This window comes from Bombina bombina, chromosome 8, assembly GCF_027579735.1.
Source record: "Bombina bombina isolate aBomBom1 chromosome 8, aBomBom1.pri, whole genome shotgun sequence".
Lineage (NCBI taxonomy): Eukaryota > Metazoa > Chordata > Amphibia > Anura > Bombinatoridae > Bombina > Bombina bombina.
Window position 1 is genome coordinate 182,585,245 of NC_069506.1, and position 18,411 is coordinate 182,603,655.

Sequence of the window (18,411 nt, forward strand, 5' to 3'; positions counted from 1 at the left end):
CTTTTCAACAAATAACCTGCACTTGAGCTCTCATTACCTGCTCTCACCAAATCACCTCTGCCATTTTTCAGAACGCAGCTGCTACACGCTGCACACACCTCTCACAGCGTGTTCATTCCTCTGCAGCACAGACACCTGTCAGCACAGGCAGAACAGATTCACCACTAACACAGTCTTACTCTGAACTCAGTTTACACAGGTGCCTGTTTCCTTGCAGCAGAAGCCAAATACGCTCTGCAAATAATTTTGATTCAAGTTAAGCCCAAGCTCTGGGAACTTCCTTATTTATTCTTATCCTGATTCAGAAATACTGATCAGGATAGACACTTACAGCAACTCTCTTTTGCCTTGTTGGGAATACTTAGCAACAGATAGCTTTGTATTTAACCTTCACTGGCATACATTCAAACTTATTAGCTCCGCAGCTGAGATCCACAATCTAGCTAACTGTGATCCTTACTTAATACTGAAGCCTAAATATGGATCCAGCGGAGTTACCCCAAATAGTGTACGCACTATCACAGAGGGTGGATCAATTGAGTCAGGGACTCAGGGATTTACAGGTACAAAACAACAGCTTGAGTAACATTATAAAAGACTCACTAACTAAATCCGCAGCTGCTGTTGCGACCCCAGAACCCCAAGTGTCTATGCCAGATACCTTCGCGGGGGATAGAGCTCAATTTACTCAGTTTAGGAACTCCTGTAATTTATTGTTTAACTTAAAACCCAAGACATATTCTACAGAACGTGTTAAAGTCCTGACAGTCATTTCCTTCTTAAGAAGTGAACCCCGAAAATGGGCTGACGCATTCTTTGAACAAGACCACCCCATTTTAGCCTCTCTTCAGGATTTCTTCAAAGAAATGGCTGTATTATACCAGGATACCAATATTCAGCTGACTGCTGAAACTAAGATGAGGTCTCTCAAGCAAGATAAAAAACCTGTCGAAGAATACCTCAGCGAATTCAAGCAGTACAGTAAGGATACAGAGTGGAGCGAGATCGCTCTAAGGAATCAATACCGTTTAGGGTTGAATGATGCTTTAAAGGATGAATTAGCACGTACCGAGTTGCCAAGATCATTAGAAGGTTTGATCACTTTAAGCATCCAAATAGACCGAAGATTAAGAGAACGTAAAACAGAAAAGCTAGCCACTGAGACTTCCAGCAGGCCTTCAGTCTCTTATCACAAACCACCTACTAGTCACACCACTGAACCAATGGATATCGGGTTCACAAAGGGACCGCTTCAGCCAGAAGAAAGGAACCGCAGACGCATGAATAACTTATGCATGTACTGTGCATCCAAGACACACACCGTAAAGGACTGTCCTATTCTCTTAAGACAAAAGAGACGTAAGTGTTTTTTGGACACAACATGTTTGTCCACTAGCATAAAACATGTGGCTTATTGTTCTCTATCTCTTAATTTGCAGTGGGATCGTCACCAGGTGATCAGTGAAGCCATCATTGACTCAGGAGCACAAAATTCCTATATAGATGCCATGTTTGTCGCTGTAAATAAAATACCCACCTTGTTGAAAGCAAAACCTGTCTCCATTAGAGTAATTGATGGTAATTTTATCACCTCAGGACCTGTCACACATCAAACAGTTCCTATTAAGGTATCTAGTCTCTCAACACATGTAGAATACATTTCTTTTGATGTTATCTCATCCCCTATGTTCCCAGTAGTCCTTGGTCTGCAATGGTTGCAAACTCATCAACCTACCATTCACTGGGATAGCTTGGAAGTACAGTTCCTCTCTGACTATTGCAAAACCACTTGTTTTCCTCATCCTACATTGTGTTGCACTATTACAAACCAACTACCTACCGATTACCAAGATTTTGAGGACGTTTTCAGTGAAAAGGAAGCAGAGACTCTCCCTCCTCATCGACCTTATGATTGCCCCATTGAACTTCTACCTGGGGCCACAATTCCATTCGGACACATCTACCCTCTATCACAACCAGAATTGGAACATTTAAAAACCTATCTATCTGAAAACCTACGGAAGGGTTTCATACAACCCTCAACCTCACCTGCAGGTGCAGGAATATTTTTCGTTAAGAATAAGGACCATTCTCTCCGTCCTATAATCGATTATAGAGAGCTAAATAAACGCACGGTAAAAAACCGTTATCCACTTCCTTTAATACCAGAACTCATCGAAAGACTCAGTCATGCTACTGTCTATACCAAATTGGATCTCCGTGGAGCGTATAATTTGGTAAGAATCCAAAAAGGGGACGAATGGCTCACCGCCTTCAGAACCAGATACGGACTCTATGAGTACAAGGTGATGCCATTCGGACTCTGCAACGCTCCAGCCACATTCCAGTATCTCATCAACGATATTTTCCGCGACTTATTAGACGTCTGTGTAGTCATCTATTTAGATGATATCCTGATTTACTCTGATAACATCTCAGAACACAGGAAACATGTCCGGTGGGTTTTAACACGTCTACGTCAACACAGTCTCTTTGCCAAATTACAGAAGTGCATATTCCATACGAATCAGATTACCTTCTTGGGGTATACAATATCCCCCAATGGTATTCAGATGGACGATACCAAAGTACAGACAATCAAACAGTGGCCTACACCGACTTCTAAAAAGGAACTTCAAAGATTTTTAGGGTTTGCCAACTATTACCATAAATTCATCAAGAATTATTCCCTACTCACTAAACCACTCACCTCTTTGACCAGCAACAAAACTCAGTTTACTTGGAACCCTAAAACACAAGCTGTATTCAACCACCTGAAAGAGATTTTCACTCAAGCTCCAATTCTCTCTTACCCAGACCCAGATTCTCATTACGTACTAGAAGTTGATGCATCGGATTATGCCCTCGGTTCAATCCTCTCTCAACGAAGAACACCAGGAGAACCACTTCATCCAGTTGCTTTCTTCTCCAGGGTAATGACACCTGCTGAATATAACTACCCCATCGGAGAGAAGGAATTGCTAGTCATCAAAGTCTCTTTGGAACATTGGAGGCATCTTCTGGAAGGAAGTAAACATCCCATACTGATCTATACAGATCATAAGAATCTAGAATACCTTTTGACCAACCGAACTCTTTCTGCTAGACAGCTAAGATGGAGTCTATTCCTATCAAGGTTTGATTTTCACATCACATACCGGCCAGGGAGTAAGAACGGGAAAGCTGACGCTCTATCAAGGAAGGATTCAAAACCTTCTACTTATACTGCTCCGGGAACAGTTATACCTGTTGAACAGATAATAGCCCTGTCTCTGCCCTATACACAAGTTTTGAGGAATTCTCAGAAAGACGATCCAGAGATTTTCAATAGTAATCTCACTTTAGGACAAGATGGACTTTATTACCATATGGGGAAGATTTATGTACCCCCCGCTTTACGCCTAAACATATTAAAAGAACATCATGACTCACCCATGGCAGGACATTTGGGTATTAATAAAACCCTTGATCTTCTGACGCGCACTTATTGGTGGCCTTCCTTGAGATCTTCCGTCCAAGAATACATCCACACTTGTCACGTTTGTACAGTCTCCAAAACAGATAAAAAACCACCATTTGGATTGCTGCTACCCCTTCAAATTCCAGACAGGCCCTGGCAATGCATAGGAATGGACTTTATAGTGGAACTTCCTCCCTCTGATGGCTACAACACTATTCTAGTCGTGGTAGATCACCTAACCAAGATGGCACATTTCTTGCCTTTTCACAAGTTACCTACTTCCTCTGAAACAGCAAAACTCTTTTTGGATAACATTGTTAAGTTACATGGGTTACCTCAATCCATAGTTACGGATAGAGGAACCCAATTCACTTCCCGTTTTTGGAAACAACTATGTGCAATCATGCAAGTGGAATTACGCTTCTCCTCCTCCTTCCACCCACAATCAAATGGACAGACAGAGAGAGTGAACCAATGGCTTGAGCAGTATATCCGTTCATATTGCTCTAGCCAACAAGACCAATGGGCTTCCACTTTGTCTATGGCAGAATACGCATACAACAATGCAACCAGTTCCACTACACAGAAATCCCCGTTCTATGCCAACTACGGATTTCACCCTAACTTCCAACTGCACCCTCGCTTGGATACCACCTGTCCACAGGTGGACGATGTTACAAACAATCTTCTCGACTTATTTCAAGATCTTAAGAGACATATCTCAGAAGCTCAAGCCAAACAAAGGCATTACTATAATCTTCGACGACGCCAAGCACCTACCTACAACGTCGGAGACATGGTATGGTTATCCACTAAGAACATTAAATTAAGGACACCTAGTAAGAAACTTAGCACTTCTTTCATTGGACCTTTTCCTATAACAAAGATCGTGAATCCCAACGCTGTCACTTTAAGTTTACCCTCTAACTACAGACTACACCCCACTTTCCATGTAAGTTTACTCAAACCTCACCGGCAAACCAGATGCTTGGACACCTTAACACCTCCTGAAACTCTGATCGAATCGGATGACGAATATGAAGTTGACTCTATATTAGACTCCCGCATCGTCAGTGGTGTTCTTCAGTATTTGATTCATTGGAAGGGTTTCAGTTCTGAGGACGATTCATGGGAACCATCTACCAATGTACATGCTCCCAGACTAGTTTCCTTCTTCCATAGGAGGAATCCGGATCGGCCTCGTTTTGTAGCTTCTGGGCAGCTACCCTGAGAGGGGGGGTATGTCAGGGTTTCTTGTCGCTCATCTCCTATGTTCCTTTAAGGATTCACTGCATTCAGATTCCAAGCTTATATTAACCTGGTCACGCCCCTTCCTCCTTGCTTCAGTATTGTTTGAGCTCACTAGTTCAAGTTCCTATTCTCTGCAGGAGAAACTTTCCAGGCTCTCCATATTACACTGATTACCTCCAAGAACCACAGAACAGGATTGTTTGAGTTTAAAGACAATTCCCACTTGGATCTACGTTTAACTTTTACAGGAATCAATACCTCTTTCAACAGCACCTGCTACAAACAAGTGAGACCGGAGCTATTATCTAATTTCTTCATCTCCTCGCTGAATATTCCTACCACCTTATGACTGACCTCCGGTTGTATTAAAACCCTCCTGATTCTTTTCAACAAATAACCTGCACTTGAGCTCTCATTACCTGCTCTCACCAAATCACCTCTGCCATTTTTCAGAACGCAGCTGCTACACGCTGCACACACCTCTCACAGCGTGTTCATTCCTCTGCAGCACAGACACCTGTCAGCACAGGCAGAACAGATTCACCACTAACACAGTCTTACTCTGAACTCAGTTTACACAGGTGCCTGTTTCCTTGCAGCAGAAGCCAAATACGCTCTGCAAATAATTTTGATTCAAGTTAAGCCCAAGCTCTGGGAACTTCCTTATTTATTCTTATCCTGATTCAGAAATACTGATCAGGATAGACACTTACAGCAACTCTCTTTTGCCTTGTTGGGAATACTTAGCAACAGATAGCTTTGTATTTAACCTTCACTGGCATACATTCAAACTTATTAGCTCTGCAGCTGAGATCCACAATCTAGCTAACTGTGATCCTTACAGAGGGAGATTTCATCTTTCAAGGTTATCAGCAAACCAAATAAAGAAAGAGGCGTTTCTACGCTGTGTACAAGACCTCTTACTAATGGGGGTGATCCGCCCAGTTCAGCGGACAGAACACGGGCAAGGATTCTATTCAAATCTATTTGTGGTTCCCAAGAAAGAGGGAATCTTCAGACCAATCTTGGACTTAAAAATCCTAAACAAATTCCTAAGAGTTCCATCATTCAAAATGGAAACTATTCGAACCATCCTTCCCATGATCCAAGAGGGTCAGTACATGTAACATTCAAACCTGCTTAGTATGATTACAAGATTTAGGTATGTAGCACAATATCAATTGAGAGTACTATTACTTGGTAAACCCATATGGATATATGTGCAGTTAATATAAGATTAATGTTTCCCTACAAAAAATACACACTAAAGTATTATCTGCAAAATAGGAATCAATATCGAAAGCAATCTTGGAAATAAGCAGGCTTGTATAATACAAGAGGATTTAGGAATAGGTGAAACTTTCTAATGAATAAGTAAGGAGTAGTTATAATAGAATGCGTAACATGAGATATTAAACACACAGCAAGTAAGTCTTATCCAATGTAGTATTGATAGATTCATATAATGGAGAACTTCTGCAGATAAAGTTATAAATGCAAAACGTGGTAATGTACCTTGAAAACTGTGAGTGCGGTAAGTAAGGACAAACACTTCCGGGTTCTGTGGGCTGCGGGTGCAGCAGGAGTTGAGACACGCTGAAGCCGGCTAACTGTCAGCGTGTGACGTCACGATTCTCCGGTGCAGCAGAAAACAACATAAAGTTAATGTAACAGAACAATTAAGTTTAACAGTTTAGAGCTTCAATAACCGGTTATTCTTTATGGGTGCCACAGACTTGTTTGGAAAATAATATGAGCTGATAAGATGAAACAGGTAACGTAACTCCACAAATAAAAGACAGTCTTGAATAAATGAAAGTACTTGCCAAAGTAAGATTTCCAATAATAAAGATGTTGCAACAGGCTGGAAATAATTATGAGATCCGTAGTAGGAAGATCTTGAATGAAATAACTTCAGTTGTTGATAAGTTAAGATTCAATTATAACCTTCCAGAGATCTGAGAGGCTCAGTGTTACTCTGAGGAAAATAACAAAATACTAAGCAAGGTGTGTTTAGTGAACAGGTGTTTTATGGGAGTAAGTAAGATATGATTGGTTGAACTCTAATTAAGGAAACAGTACACCCAAAAGCCTGACATGACTCCCCCCTCAAACAAGCTGATCCTCAGCTTGAAGTCTGGGGCGATCTGGATATCTCCTGTGGAATTGGGAAACAAGTCGAGGTGCATTAAGATTAGATGCGGGTTCCCAGGAGTCATCTTCCTCTGAGTATCCCTTCCACCTAATTAAATATTCCAGAATTCCCTTGGAAAACCTTGAATCAAGTACTTCTTTCACCTCATAGACTTCTGAGTCTTGGATGGAACTGGTCGGTAGTAATTGGGGTGTGTTATTTCTAGTAGGAACGTATGGTTTGAGGAGGGAAACATGGAAAGTCGAATGTATTCTCATAGATGATGGTAAATCCAGAGTGACTGCATTCTGATTTATTACCCTAGTAATGGGGAAAGGTCCACAGAATTTTTGTGTCATTTTCCTACTAGGAAGATGTAGCTTTAGGTTTTTCGTTGACAACCATACCTGGTCTCCAATTTGATATGAAGGTGGTTGTCTGTGTCTCAAATCATAATAGTGCTTTTGGGAGTTCTGGGCTTTTGAAATGTTTTCCTTGATAACCCGAAAATTGTCTAGAAGTGCATTATTCCATTCATCAACCAGAGGAGAATTGGAAGGGGTAGTACTAACTGAAGTGATGGTTGGATGGTACCCATAATTTGCGAAGAACGGAGATAATTTTGTGGATGAATTGGTTAGATTATTGTAGGAAAATTCAGCGAAGGGTAAGTATATTATCCAATTGTCTTGCTGGTAGGAACAAAAACATCGTAGGTACTCATCTAACCATTGATTGATTCTTTCAACCTGTCCGTTTGCTTGTGGATGAAATGCAGTTGTGTATTGATGGGTTATGTTAAGAGATTGACAAGACTTTTCCAGAATTTAGATGTGAACTGGGATCCCCTGTCAGATATCAAAACTGTTGGTACTCCATGAAGCCGAATCACATGTTGTATAAATAAGTTAGCTGTTTCTGCTGAAGTGGGAAGCTTATGAAATGGAATAAAATGCGACATTTTGGTGAAACTATCAACAACTACCATGATAGTGGTATAATTCTTTGATGGAGGTAGATCCACAATGAAGTCAACTCCTACTTGTTTCCAGGGTCTGTCAGATGTTGGAATTGATATTAAAAGCCCATAAGGTAATTTCCGCTCAGTTTTGCATACTTGACAAGTAACACAACTCTTTATATAACTTGAAACAGTTTCCTTCAAATGAGGCCACCAATATGTCCTTGTTATAAGTTCGATGGTGCGTGATTCCCCTGGATGTCCAGCTAAGGGTGAATCATGGTGATGTTGTAGGATTTGTTGTCTCAAATCTTTAGGAATATAGATCATATTCTTGTAGTAGTATAATCCATCTTTCAATTCCAAAGGAACCTTAGTGTCAGTAGGTGAATTTTTTGAAGAGTTCTTTATATCAGTTAGAAAGTCTGAAGTTAATCCGATGAAGCGTTCAGAGGGAATTATAGCAGTAGGATTTTCGTTAGGAATAGGTTCGGATAGTTGTCGAGAGAGTGCATCAGCTTTTCCATTTTTGTTTGCTGGGCGGTATAGGATTTGAAAGTCGAATCTTGCAAAGTAAAGACTCCACCGTACCTGTCTAGCTGATAGAGTCTTGTTATTTTGCAGGTATTGGAGGTTTTTGTGGTCCGTGTAAATTATGAAGGGCATTTTTGCACCTTCTAGTAGGTGTCTCCAAAATTCTAAGGATTTGCGGATGGCGAGTAATTCTTTGTCTCCTATTGCGTAATTCCTCTCTGCTGATGTCATACTTTTTGAAAAGTAGGAGATTGGATGTAGAGGATCTTTGGGTGTTTTCTGTTGTGAAAGTACTGCGCCAATCGCAAAGTCTGAGGAATCAACTTCCAATACATATTGTAAATCAACATTCGGAAATTTGAGTATGGGTGCTTCTGTGAAAGTTTGTTTCAAGAAGTCAAATACTTTGGAATGACTTTGATTCCAATGGAATTGTTGGGTTGAACCAGTAAGTTGTGTGAGTGGTCTCACTATTGATGAGAAATTCTTTATAAATTTTCTGTAATAATTGGCAAACCCCAAAAACCTTTGGAGAGACTTCTTATCTTTAGGAGTTGGCCAATTTTTCACTGAATCAACCTTCTCGGTTTGCATTTGGATACCAGCAGGAGATATAGTATAGCCTAAGAATGAGATAGTGGTATTGTGGAATGAACACTTTTCTAATTTGGCATATAGTTTATGTGTTTGTAACCGAGCTAATACCCAACGGACATGTTTTATATGTTCTGACAAATTGTTGGAGTAAATTAAGATGTCGTCTAAGTATACTACTAGACATATGTCTAATAAATCCCGGAAAATATCATTAATAAAGTGTTGGAACGTTGCGGGGGCATTACAGAGACCGAATGGCATCACTAGGTACTCATAGAGTCCATACCGAGTTCTGAATGCTGTGAGCCATTCGTCTCCTTCCCTTATACGTATGAGATTGTATGCCCCACGCAAGTCCAACTTAGTAAAGATGGTAGCATTACTTAATCTTTCAATTAATTCCGGTATGAGAGGTAACGGATATCGGTTTTTTACCGTCCGTTTATTAAGCTCTCGATAATCTATTATCGGCCTGAGGGAAGTGTCTTTGTTGGTTACAAAGAACATTCCAGCTGCTGTGGGTGAAGATGAGGGTCTGATAAAACCCTTCCGAAGGTTATCTTGTAAGTATTGTTTTAGATGTAACAACTCAGGGTGACTCAATGGATACAAATGACCAACCGGTAATGTTGCACCTGGAATTAATTCAATTGGGCAATCATAAACCCGATGGGGTGGAAGAGTTTCTGCCTCAACTTTACTAAAGACCTCTATGAAGTCCTGGTATGGTTCCGGTATTTGAATCTGTTCTAATTCTGTGTGTAGTATTTTATGATGTGGGAAGCATGTGTTTTCACAGAATTTTGATTGGAAGGCAACAGTTAAAGTAGACCAATCTATATAGGGATTGTGTGTCTGAAGCCAGTATAAACCTAATACTATAGGAAAATGAGGTGATGGAATTATATCGAATGTTATATATTCGGTGTGACCATCTTCAGTAATAACTAATATAGGTATTGTGTTGTGAGTTATAGGACTATTTGCAATCACAGAACCATCAATAACTTTGATTGAGACTGGTGTTTTCTTTAATACAATAGGTATTTTATTTTTCAATACAGTAGATTTGTCTATAAAGTTTCCAAAGGCTCCAGAGTCAACGATGGCAGAAGTAGACAATCTGTTAAGGTCCCACTGCAAAAGGAGAGATAGTTTGCAATAAGAAATTTGTTTATCTAGATTTTGAGTATTGTTAATATGAACAAACTTACTCTTTTTATTTTTTTGTAATGTTGGACAGTTCATAACTGTATGACTGGGATTTGCACAATACATACAGAGGTGATTGGTTCTTCTTCTTATCCTTTCTTCAGGGGTTAATGGTCCACGTATAACTCCTATTTCCATGGGGGTGACATGCTCCGTTGGAGGTGATTTTATATGTGCAGAGGTGGACATAGTGGCTTTAAATGTTGGATCTGAATAACCACGTTCAGCTTTGCGTTCCCTGAGCCTCCGGTCGATTTGGGTTGAGACTTTTATTAATGCATCCAGGGTACTTGGAAGCTCTATACGTGCTAGCTCATCCTTGACAGGATCAGACAGTCCCAATCTAAATTGGTTTCTGAGCGAAACCAAACTCCATGCAGAGTCTGATGCGTACAGCTTAAATTCAGTGGTATATTCCTCCACTGTCTTTTTTCCTTGTTTTAAGCTCCTCATCTTTTGTTCAGCCGTTAGTTGAATGTCAGTATCTCTATATAGCTCATCCATAGCTTGGAAAAAATTTGTTAGTGAATCTAGTAGGGGGTCATTTGTTTCACACAAATGATCTGCCCAAATTCTGGGTTCAGATCTTAGAAAAGATATTGTGGACAAAACCCTTACCCTGTCAGTGGGGTAAGTTTTTGGTTTTAAATTGAAGAGCAGGTAGCAAGCATTTTTAAACTGCCTATAGGTTTTCCTATTACCATTATATAATTCTGGCAAGCTTATCTGTGGTTCAGAACTGGGGGTTTGTTGTTCTTTTACCTCCTTTATAAGCTCTCTGAGAACCTGATTTTCTAGCTGTAAGTCCAGGATAGCCTGTCCCATTTTGTCTACCTTTTGACTCAGGTTATAGACTACTTGGGGAATTTCAGCAGGTTCCATTTTCTTTTAAGGCTTAGTATTATGTAACATTCAAACCTGCTTAGTATGATTACAAGATTTAGGTATGTAGCACAATATCAATTGAGAGTACTATTACTTGGTAAACCCATATGGATATATGTGCAGTTAATATAAGATTAATGTTTCCCTACAAAAAATACACACTAAAGTATTATCTGCAAAATAGGAATCAATATCGAAAGCAATCTTGGAAATAAGCAGGCTTGTATAATACACGAGGATTTAGGAATAGGTGAAACTTTCTAATGCATAAGTAAGGAGTAGTTATAATAGAATGCGTAACATGAGATATTAAACACACAGCAAGTAAGTCTTATCCAATGTAGTATTGATAGATTCATATAATGGAGAACTTCTGCAGATAAAGTTATAAATGCAAAACGTGGTAATGTACCTTGAAAACTGTGAGTGCGGTAAGTAAGGACAAACACTTCCGGGTTCTGTGGGCTGCGGGTGCAGCAGGAGTTGAGACACGCTGAAGCCGGCTAACTGTCAGCGTGTGACGTCACGATTCTCCGGTGCAGCAGAAAACAACATAAAGTTAATGTAACAGAACAATTAAGTTTAACAGTTTAGAGCTTCAATAACCGGTTATTCTTTATGGGTGCCACAGACTTGTTTGGAAAATAATATGAGCTGATAAGATGAAACAGGTAACGTAACTCCACAAATAAAAGACAGTCTTGAATAAATGAAAGTACTTGCCAAAGTAAGATTTCCAATAATAAAGATGTTGCAACAGGCTGGAAATAATTATGAGATCCGTAGTAGGAAGATCTTGAATGAAATAACTTCAGTTGTTGATAAGTTAAGATTCAATTATAACCTTCCAGAGATCTGAGAGGCTCAGTGTTACTCTGAGGAAAATAACAAAATACTAAGCAAGGTGTGTTTAGTGAACAGGTGTTTTATGGGAGTAAGTAAGATATGATTGGTTGAACTCTAATTAAGGAAACAGTACACCCAAAAGCCTGACAGTACATGACCACAGTGGACTTAAAGGATGCCTTCCTTCACATACCGATTCACAAGGATCATTATTGGTACCTAAGATTTGCTTTCCTAGACAGGCATTACCAGTTTGTAGCTCTTCCCTTCGGATTAGCTACAGCTCCAAGAATCTTTACAAAAGTTCTGGGCTCACTTCTGGCGGTACTAAGACCGCGAGGCATAGCGGTGACTCCGTACCTAGACGACATTCTGATACAAGCGTCAAGTTTTCAAACTGCCAAGTCTCATACAGAGATAGTTCTGGCATTTCTGAGGTCGCATGGGTGGAAGGTGAACGTGGAAAAGAGTTCTCTATTACCACTTACAAGGGTTCCCTTTCTAGGGACTCTTATAGATTCTGTAGAGATGAAAATTTACCTGACAGAGGCCAGGTTATCAAAACTTCTAAATGCTTGCCGTGTCCTTCATTCCATTCCACACCCGTCAGTAGCTCAGTGCATGGAAGTAATCGGCTTAATGGTAGCGGCAATGGACATAGTACCATTTGCGCACCTGCATCTCAGACCGCTGCAATTGTGCATGCTAAGTCAGTGGAACGGGGATTACTCAGATTTGTCCCCCCTACTAAATCTGGATCAAGAGACCAGAGATTCTCTTCTATGGTGGCTTTCTCGGCCACATCTGTCCAAGGGGATGACCTTTCGCAGGCCAGATTGGACGATTGTAACAACAGACGCCAGCCTTCTAGGCTGGGGCGCAGTCTGGAACTCCCTGAAGGCTCAGGGATTATGGACTCAGGAGGAGAAACTCCTCCCAATAAATATTCTGGAATTAAGAGCAATATTCAATGCTCTCCTAGCTTGGCCTCAGTTAGCAACTCTGAGGTTCATCAGATTTCAGTCGGACAACATCACGACTGTGGCTTACAGTCTAAAGATCTAGTGAAAACAAATCCTTAATTCAGACGTTAAAAATCCTTGGTAAGACCCATAACAAACAAATACATCGATAAAATACCAGTATGCCAACGCGTTTCGGCCTAGACTAGGCCTTTCTCAAGACTATATCTTGATATAGTCTTGAGAAAGGCCTAGTCTAGGCCGAAACGCGTTGGCATACTGGTATTTTATCGATGTATTTGTTTGTTATGGATCTTACCAAGGATTTTTAACGTCTGAATTAAGGATTTGTTTTCACTAGATCTTTAGTGCTTTTTAATATTATCACTGATTTTCTATTTTTGTCTTTTGATATTTTTGTCTTTTGATTTTTGTCTTTTGATTTTTGACCTTTGTTTATCATTTGAATTCAAGTTTTCCACGTGGATTTTTTTCACAAGTTATTTTTATTTTTATTTTTATACACCTCACGGATTTACAATTTTTTAATTTAGCAGCTGAACCACAATAATTTGACCCACTCAACGTTTACATTCTACTATTATTGACTTCACGTTATATTTCTACACGTCACTTTGGAGGAAACACTACTGGATTCACTTACATATAACCGGTTGAAAATTTGAACATTTTTTATGTACGCCAATTTTTGTGAACACTATTTTTTGTGAATGCTATTTTTCTTTTTTGTGAATGCTATTTTTCTCTGTTGAAAGCTATTGTGTGCACTCAATCACTCACTTAGGTTGTTTATATTATTGAATATACATGTCCTTCTAACTCCTCATCACTGGCTCACTAAGTCAGCGTCACATGTTATACTCCATTGGATATTTTTAGATATTTTTAGATTTGTTTATTATATATATATTTTTTTTGTTAAGTCAGACATGGATCCATGCGTCTGATTGCCATTTGTAAATTTTTATATGTATTAAAATGTACCTTTTACTAGCCTTTTAAGCTTTTTAGCGCTTACTCTCTCCCCATTTTTACATTGTGATTCTCCTTATCTGATTTATCATTCAGACAAGGTAGTTCTGCGTACTAAACCTAGGTTCTTACCTAAGGTAGTTACTAACAGGAATATCAATCAAGAGATTGTTGTTCCATCACTGTGTCCTAACCCTTCTTCAAAGAAGGAACGACTTTTGCATAATCTGGACGTAGTCCGTGCCCTGAAGTTCTATTTGCAGGCAACTAAAGATTTTCGTCAAACTTCTTCCCTGTTTGTCGTTTACTCTGGACAGAGAAGAGGTCAAAAGGCTTCGGCTACCTCTCTCTCTTTTTGGCTTCGTAGCATAATACGTTTAGCCTATGAGACTGCTGGACAGCAGCCTCCTGAAAGGATTACAGCTCATTCTACTAGAGCTGTGGCTTCCACCTGGGCCTTTAAAAATGAGGCCTCTGTTGAACAGATTTGCAAGGCTGCAACTTGGTCTTCACTTCACACTTTTTCAAAATTTTACAAATTTGACACTTTTGCTTCTTCGGAGGCTATTTTTGGGAGAAAGGTACTTCAGGCAGTGGTTCCTTCTGTTTAATGTTCCTGCCTTGTCCCTCCCTTCATCCGTGTACTTTAGCTTTGGTATTGGTATTCCATAAGTAATGGATGACCCGTGGACTGACTACACTTAACAAGAGAAAACATAATTTATGCTTACCTGATAAATTTATTTCTCTTGTAGTGTAGTCAGTCCACGGCCCGCCCTGTCTTTAAGGCAGATCTAAATTTTAATTAAACTCCAGTCACCACTGCACCCTATGGTTTCTCCTTTCTCGTCTGGTTTTGGTCGAATGACTGAATATGACATGTGAGGGGAGGAGCTATATAGCAGCTCTGCTTGGGTGATCCTCTTGCAGCTTCCTGTTAGGAAGAGATATATTCCATAAGTAATGGATGACCCGTGGACTGACTACACTACAAGAGAAATAAATTTATCAGGTAAGCATAAATTATGTTTTTTATCTTTCATGGGTACCTCCCAATGGTAATGCTAATGAATGTGTATCTGACAGCCTAATGTTTATTTGTAATATAATTTGAAAATATAAACAGCTTAATCATAATGCAAAACTGAGATGTGCATAAATTAAAAAATATAGCAATATAGCCACTTTTATAGCCTTTAGATTATCTAAGACCTTGCACACTACCCCTTATCTCTGTACATTTTGTTTTTTAGCTTTATGCAACCTTTCTTGTGAAGCCATTATCATTCCACAGAACTGAGCACAATGTTATCTGAATTTCACACAGGAACTAGCACTGTTTGGCTTTAGTGCAAGATTGTAAAAAGCTATAAAAAAAAGCACTGAGATAAAGGGTCCCATGCCGGAGATTCGAAACAGGCAATTTTAGAGGTTACATAGTATATTAATATAACAATGTTGGCTATGGAAAGCTGGGGAATGGGCAGTAAAGGTGTTTTCTATCTTTTTAAGAAATCCAAAAAAATCAAGTAGACTGTCCTTTTAAATATTCAACCATCCACTTGTAATATCAGATTTTTTGCACAAGATCACACAAAATATAATGTTCCTTGGGCTATCGATTTTGCTCCACTTGTAATCTAGCCCTAGATGTTTTTGGGCTGGAAAGAGTGCACACTCCATGTGGATTGGAAAATCATAGGGTGTCTATTAAAGGAAGAGTCAGCACAAAAATTGTTATTGTTTAAAAAAATAGATAATGCCTTTACTATCCATTTCCCAGCTTTGCACAACCAACATGGTTATATCAATATCATTTATAACCTTTAAATGCTAAATTTCTATTTCTGAGTCACTAGAGACAGCCCCATCATCACATGCTTTTTTATTTTATTTTCACAACAGGGGAGTGCAAGTTCATGTGAGCCATATAGATAACATTGTGCTCACGCCCGTGGGTTCTAACAACACAGCGCTAATTGGCTTAAATGCAAGTCAAAAGATAATAAATAAAAAGTAATGTGATCAGGGGGCTGTCAGAAGATGCTTAGATACAACAGGTAATCACAGAGACAAAAAGTGTATTAATATAAGCATGTTTTCTGTGCAAAATTGGGGAATGGGTAATAAAGGGATTATCTATCTCTTTAAACAATAAAAAAAAAAAATTGACTGTCCCTTTAAGCATGAAAGTAGGATCAACAAAGGTGTAAATGTTACTATATATTTTATAACTGAACTGAAGATTGTAACAATTTTATAAACATTGCCAAACCATATAAAGTGTAGACTCACCTGATATTGCAAAACCACTGAATCCAACAGCCAAAACAAGGAAGGATATGGCTACTCCTCTTGTGTGGGAATAACCCACGACTAGCAGGAGAGTTGCCTCCATGCCAAAACCTTTATGTAAAAAAGATTAACATTTTACTGTTACGCACACAAACAAAATGTGAAATAAAATGTTCTAAACAAACTGTGCCCTAACTATCAAGTTCTGTATGGAGCTTGAAGCAAGCAGCGGTCTAAAGACCGCTGCTCCATAACCTGACATTGCTGCAATCCAACCCAATCGAATATGATTGGGTTGATTGACACCCCCTTGCTAGCGGCTGATTGGCCTTGAATCTGCAGGGGGCGGCGTTGCACCAGCAGTTCACAAGAGCTGCTCATGCAATGCTGAATGCGGAGAGCATATTGCTCTCCGCATTCAGCGATGTCTGTCGGACATGATCCGCTGATCGGATCATGTCGGACAGACACATAATAAATAGGCCCCACTAACTTTACTAACTAGCATGTCAAAAACATCTTATAAAAATGATTAAAATATATGTATAGCATATTTTAATTTATTTAAAAAGTACAGAGTTTCAAATCACATCTAAAGAAATAGTCAATATTGTAACAGCATAACAACATGTTTTAGAAAAGGGACACAATGAATAAAATATAAAATAGTGTACAAATATAAATGAATGCAAGAATAAATACATAAAGGAAGAAAGAGAGAGATAGATAGAGTGAGAAGTACAGACATTATTCTTGTGGTGATAATTGCTTTGTAGGTGGTGATGATCATTAAGCAGAAAGGGTTGGATAACATTAGTCTGGCAACGATATGGACCTGCTAAACAACTGTTTGTCTCATTGAGTATGTAGGAGACATTATAGAGCTTCTTTGAATATGTGAGCTTTTAGCATCTTATATTACATATATATTTACTCACCTCCACAGTTCATCATTTTGCGAACATTTGTTGTTGACATAATACGTTTCGTACGCAGGAAGTCAGCTATCTGTCCCCCTATTGGCACTATTATAGTCATAACCAAGTGTGGTAGGGCTGAGAGAAGTCCAACCTGTTCATCAAAAATACTTTCTTTAGAAATCAAGGAAGTAAACCAATGCATTCTTTAGTGAAACAGAGCTTTAATTAAATAAAATCACCCACAAATGTATCAGTTGCATGGAGGCAAGAGGTATTAGCTAGCTATTCGTCTCACCTCCCTCTAAAGTTCATATAAGCTTTCAAGATGTGAGATCCTTTCAATTGAAAGTAATGAATACACATACAATTTGCAACTCACTGGCTGATTACAGTTCAAATGTCTTGAAGCACAAACAAGTTCAATTTAAATTTGAATTGACACTTAGGGGCCGAATTATCATTGTGCGAGCGGACATGATCCGATATTGCGGATCATGTCCGCTGCACATCGATAAATGCTAACAGCATACGCTCTCACCATTTATCATTGCACCAACAGTTCTAGTGAACTGCTGGTGCAATACCACCCCCTGCAGATTTGCGTCCAATTGGCCGCTAGCAGGGGGTGTCAATCAACCCGATCGTGTTTGATCAGGTTGATTTCTGTTGATTTCTGTCCGCCGCCTCAGCAGGTTTGTGTCCACATAAAAATACTACTAATAATTCTCAACAACATCCTTAAAATGTGAACCAACCTCATGGTGAAATATTATACTTAAAAATGTAAACATCCTCATGACTTGGGACCCAATGATCTAATGCTCTCTGCTCTGGTGAGGTGGTCTAAAAAGTCTCCCCGGCACGGCAAGATCCCTCAAATATTTTTAGAAACTGAAATTTTACCTTGAGAGATGTTTATCTCACTATGCAAGGTTCAGTATGTGAAGGAGAAACACATATATTACAATATAAACTATAAAAAAAATCCCAAATATTTTGATCTTCATGGCAGCAAGTTTTTGATCAATTGGCCTTTAGGCTTGGGAAATAGTTAGTACAAATAAATGATTTCCCATCCTACACCTGAGCATGGACCACTGCATCTTGTTTGTCAAAAAACAAATAATCATCTTATTATGTTCTTTAGTTGTAATATATTGTAGCTATTAAGGAAAAGAAAAAGAAACATAACTACATCAGCCCACTTACTTCCTTTATAAAACTCATTAATTTATGTCTCAAGAGATAATCTGACACCAACAATTCCACAGGGAGAAATTTTATGAAGTACAGTACACGATTATGTGTAAACCATTTTTAATTTCCACTTGATACAGATTTCTTTCCTGCATCTTTAACAG

The 18,411-nt window shown here is 39.1% G+C and overlaps 1 protein-coding gene across 1 annotated transcript in view; it reads right to left on the bottom strand.

Moving 5' to 3' along the window:
- Positions 1-18,411, bottom strand: part of SLC17A7 (solute carrier family 17 member 7) — a 140,651-nt gene that overhangs the window by 25,001 nt on the left and 97,239 nt on the right. The window contains exons 10-11 of the mRNA XM_053691050.1: positions 17,069-17,201; positions 16,131-16,241 (exon numbers count right to left, since the gene is read on the bottom strand). Coding sequence (XP_053547025.1) covers positions 16,131-16,241; positions 17,069-17,201 — 244 coding nt within the window. The remainder of the gene's footprint in view (positions 1-16,130; positions 16,242-17,068; positions 17,202-18,411) is intronic.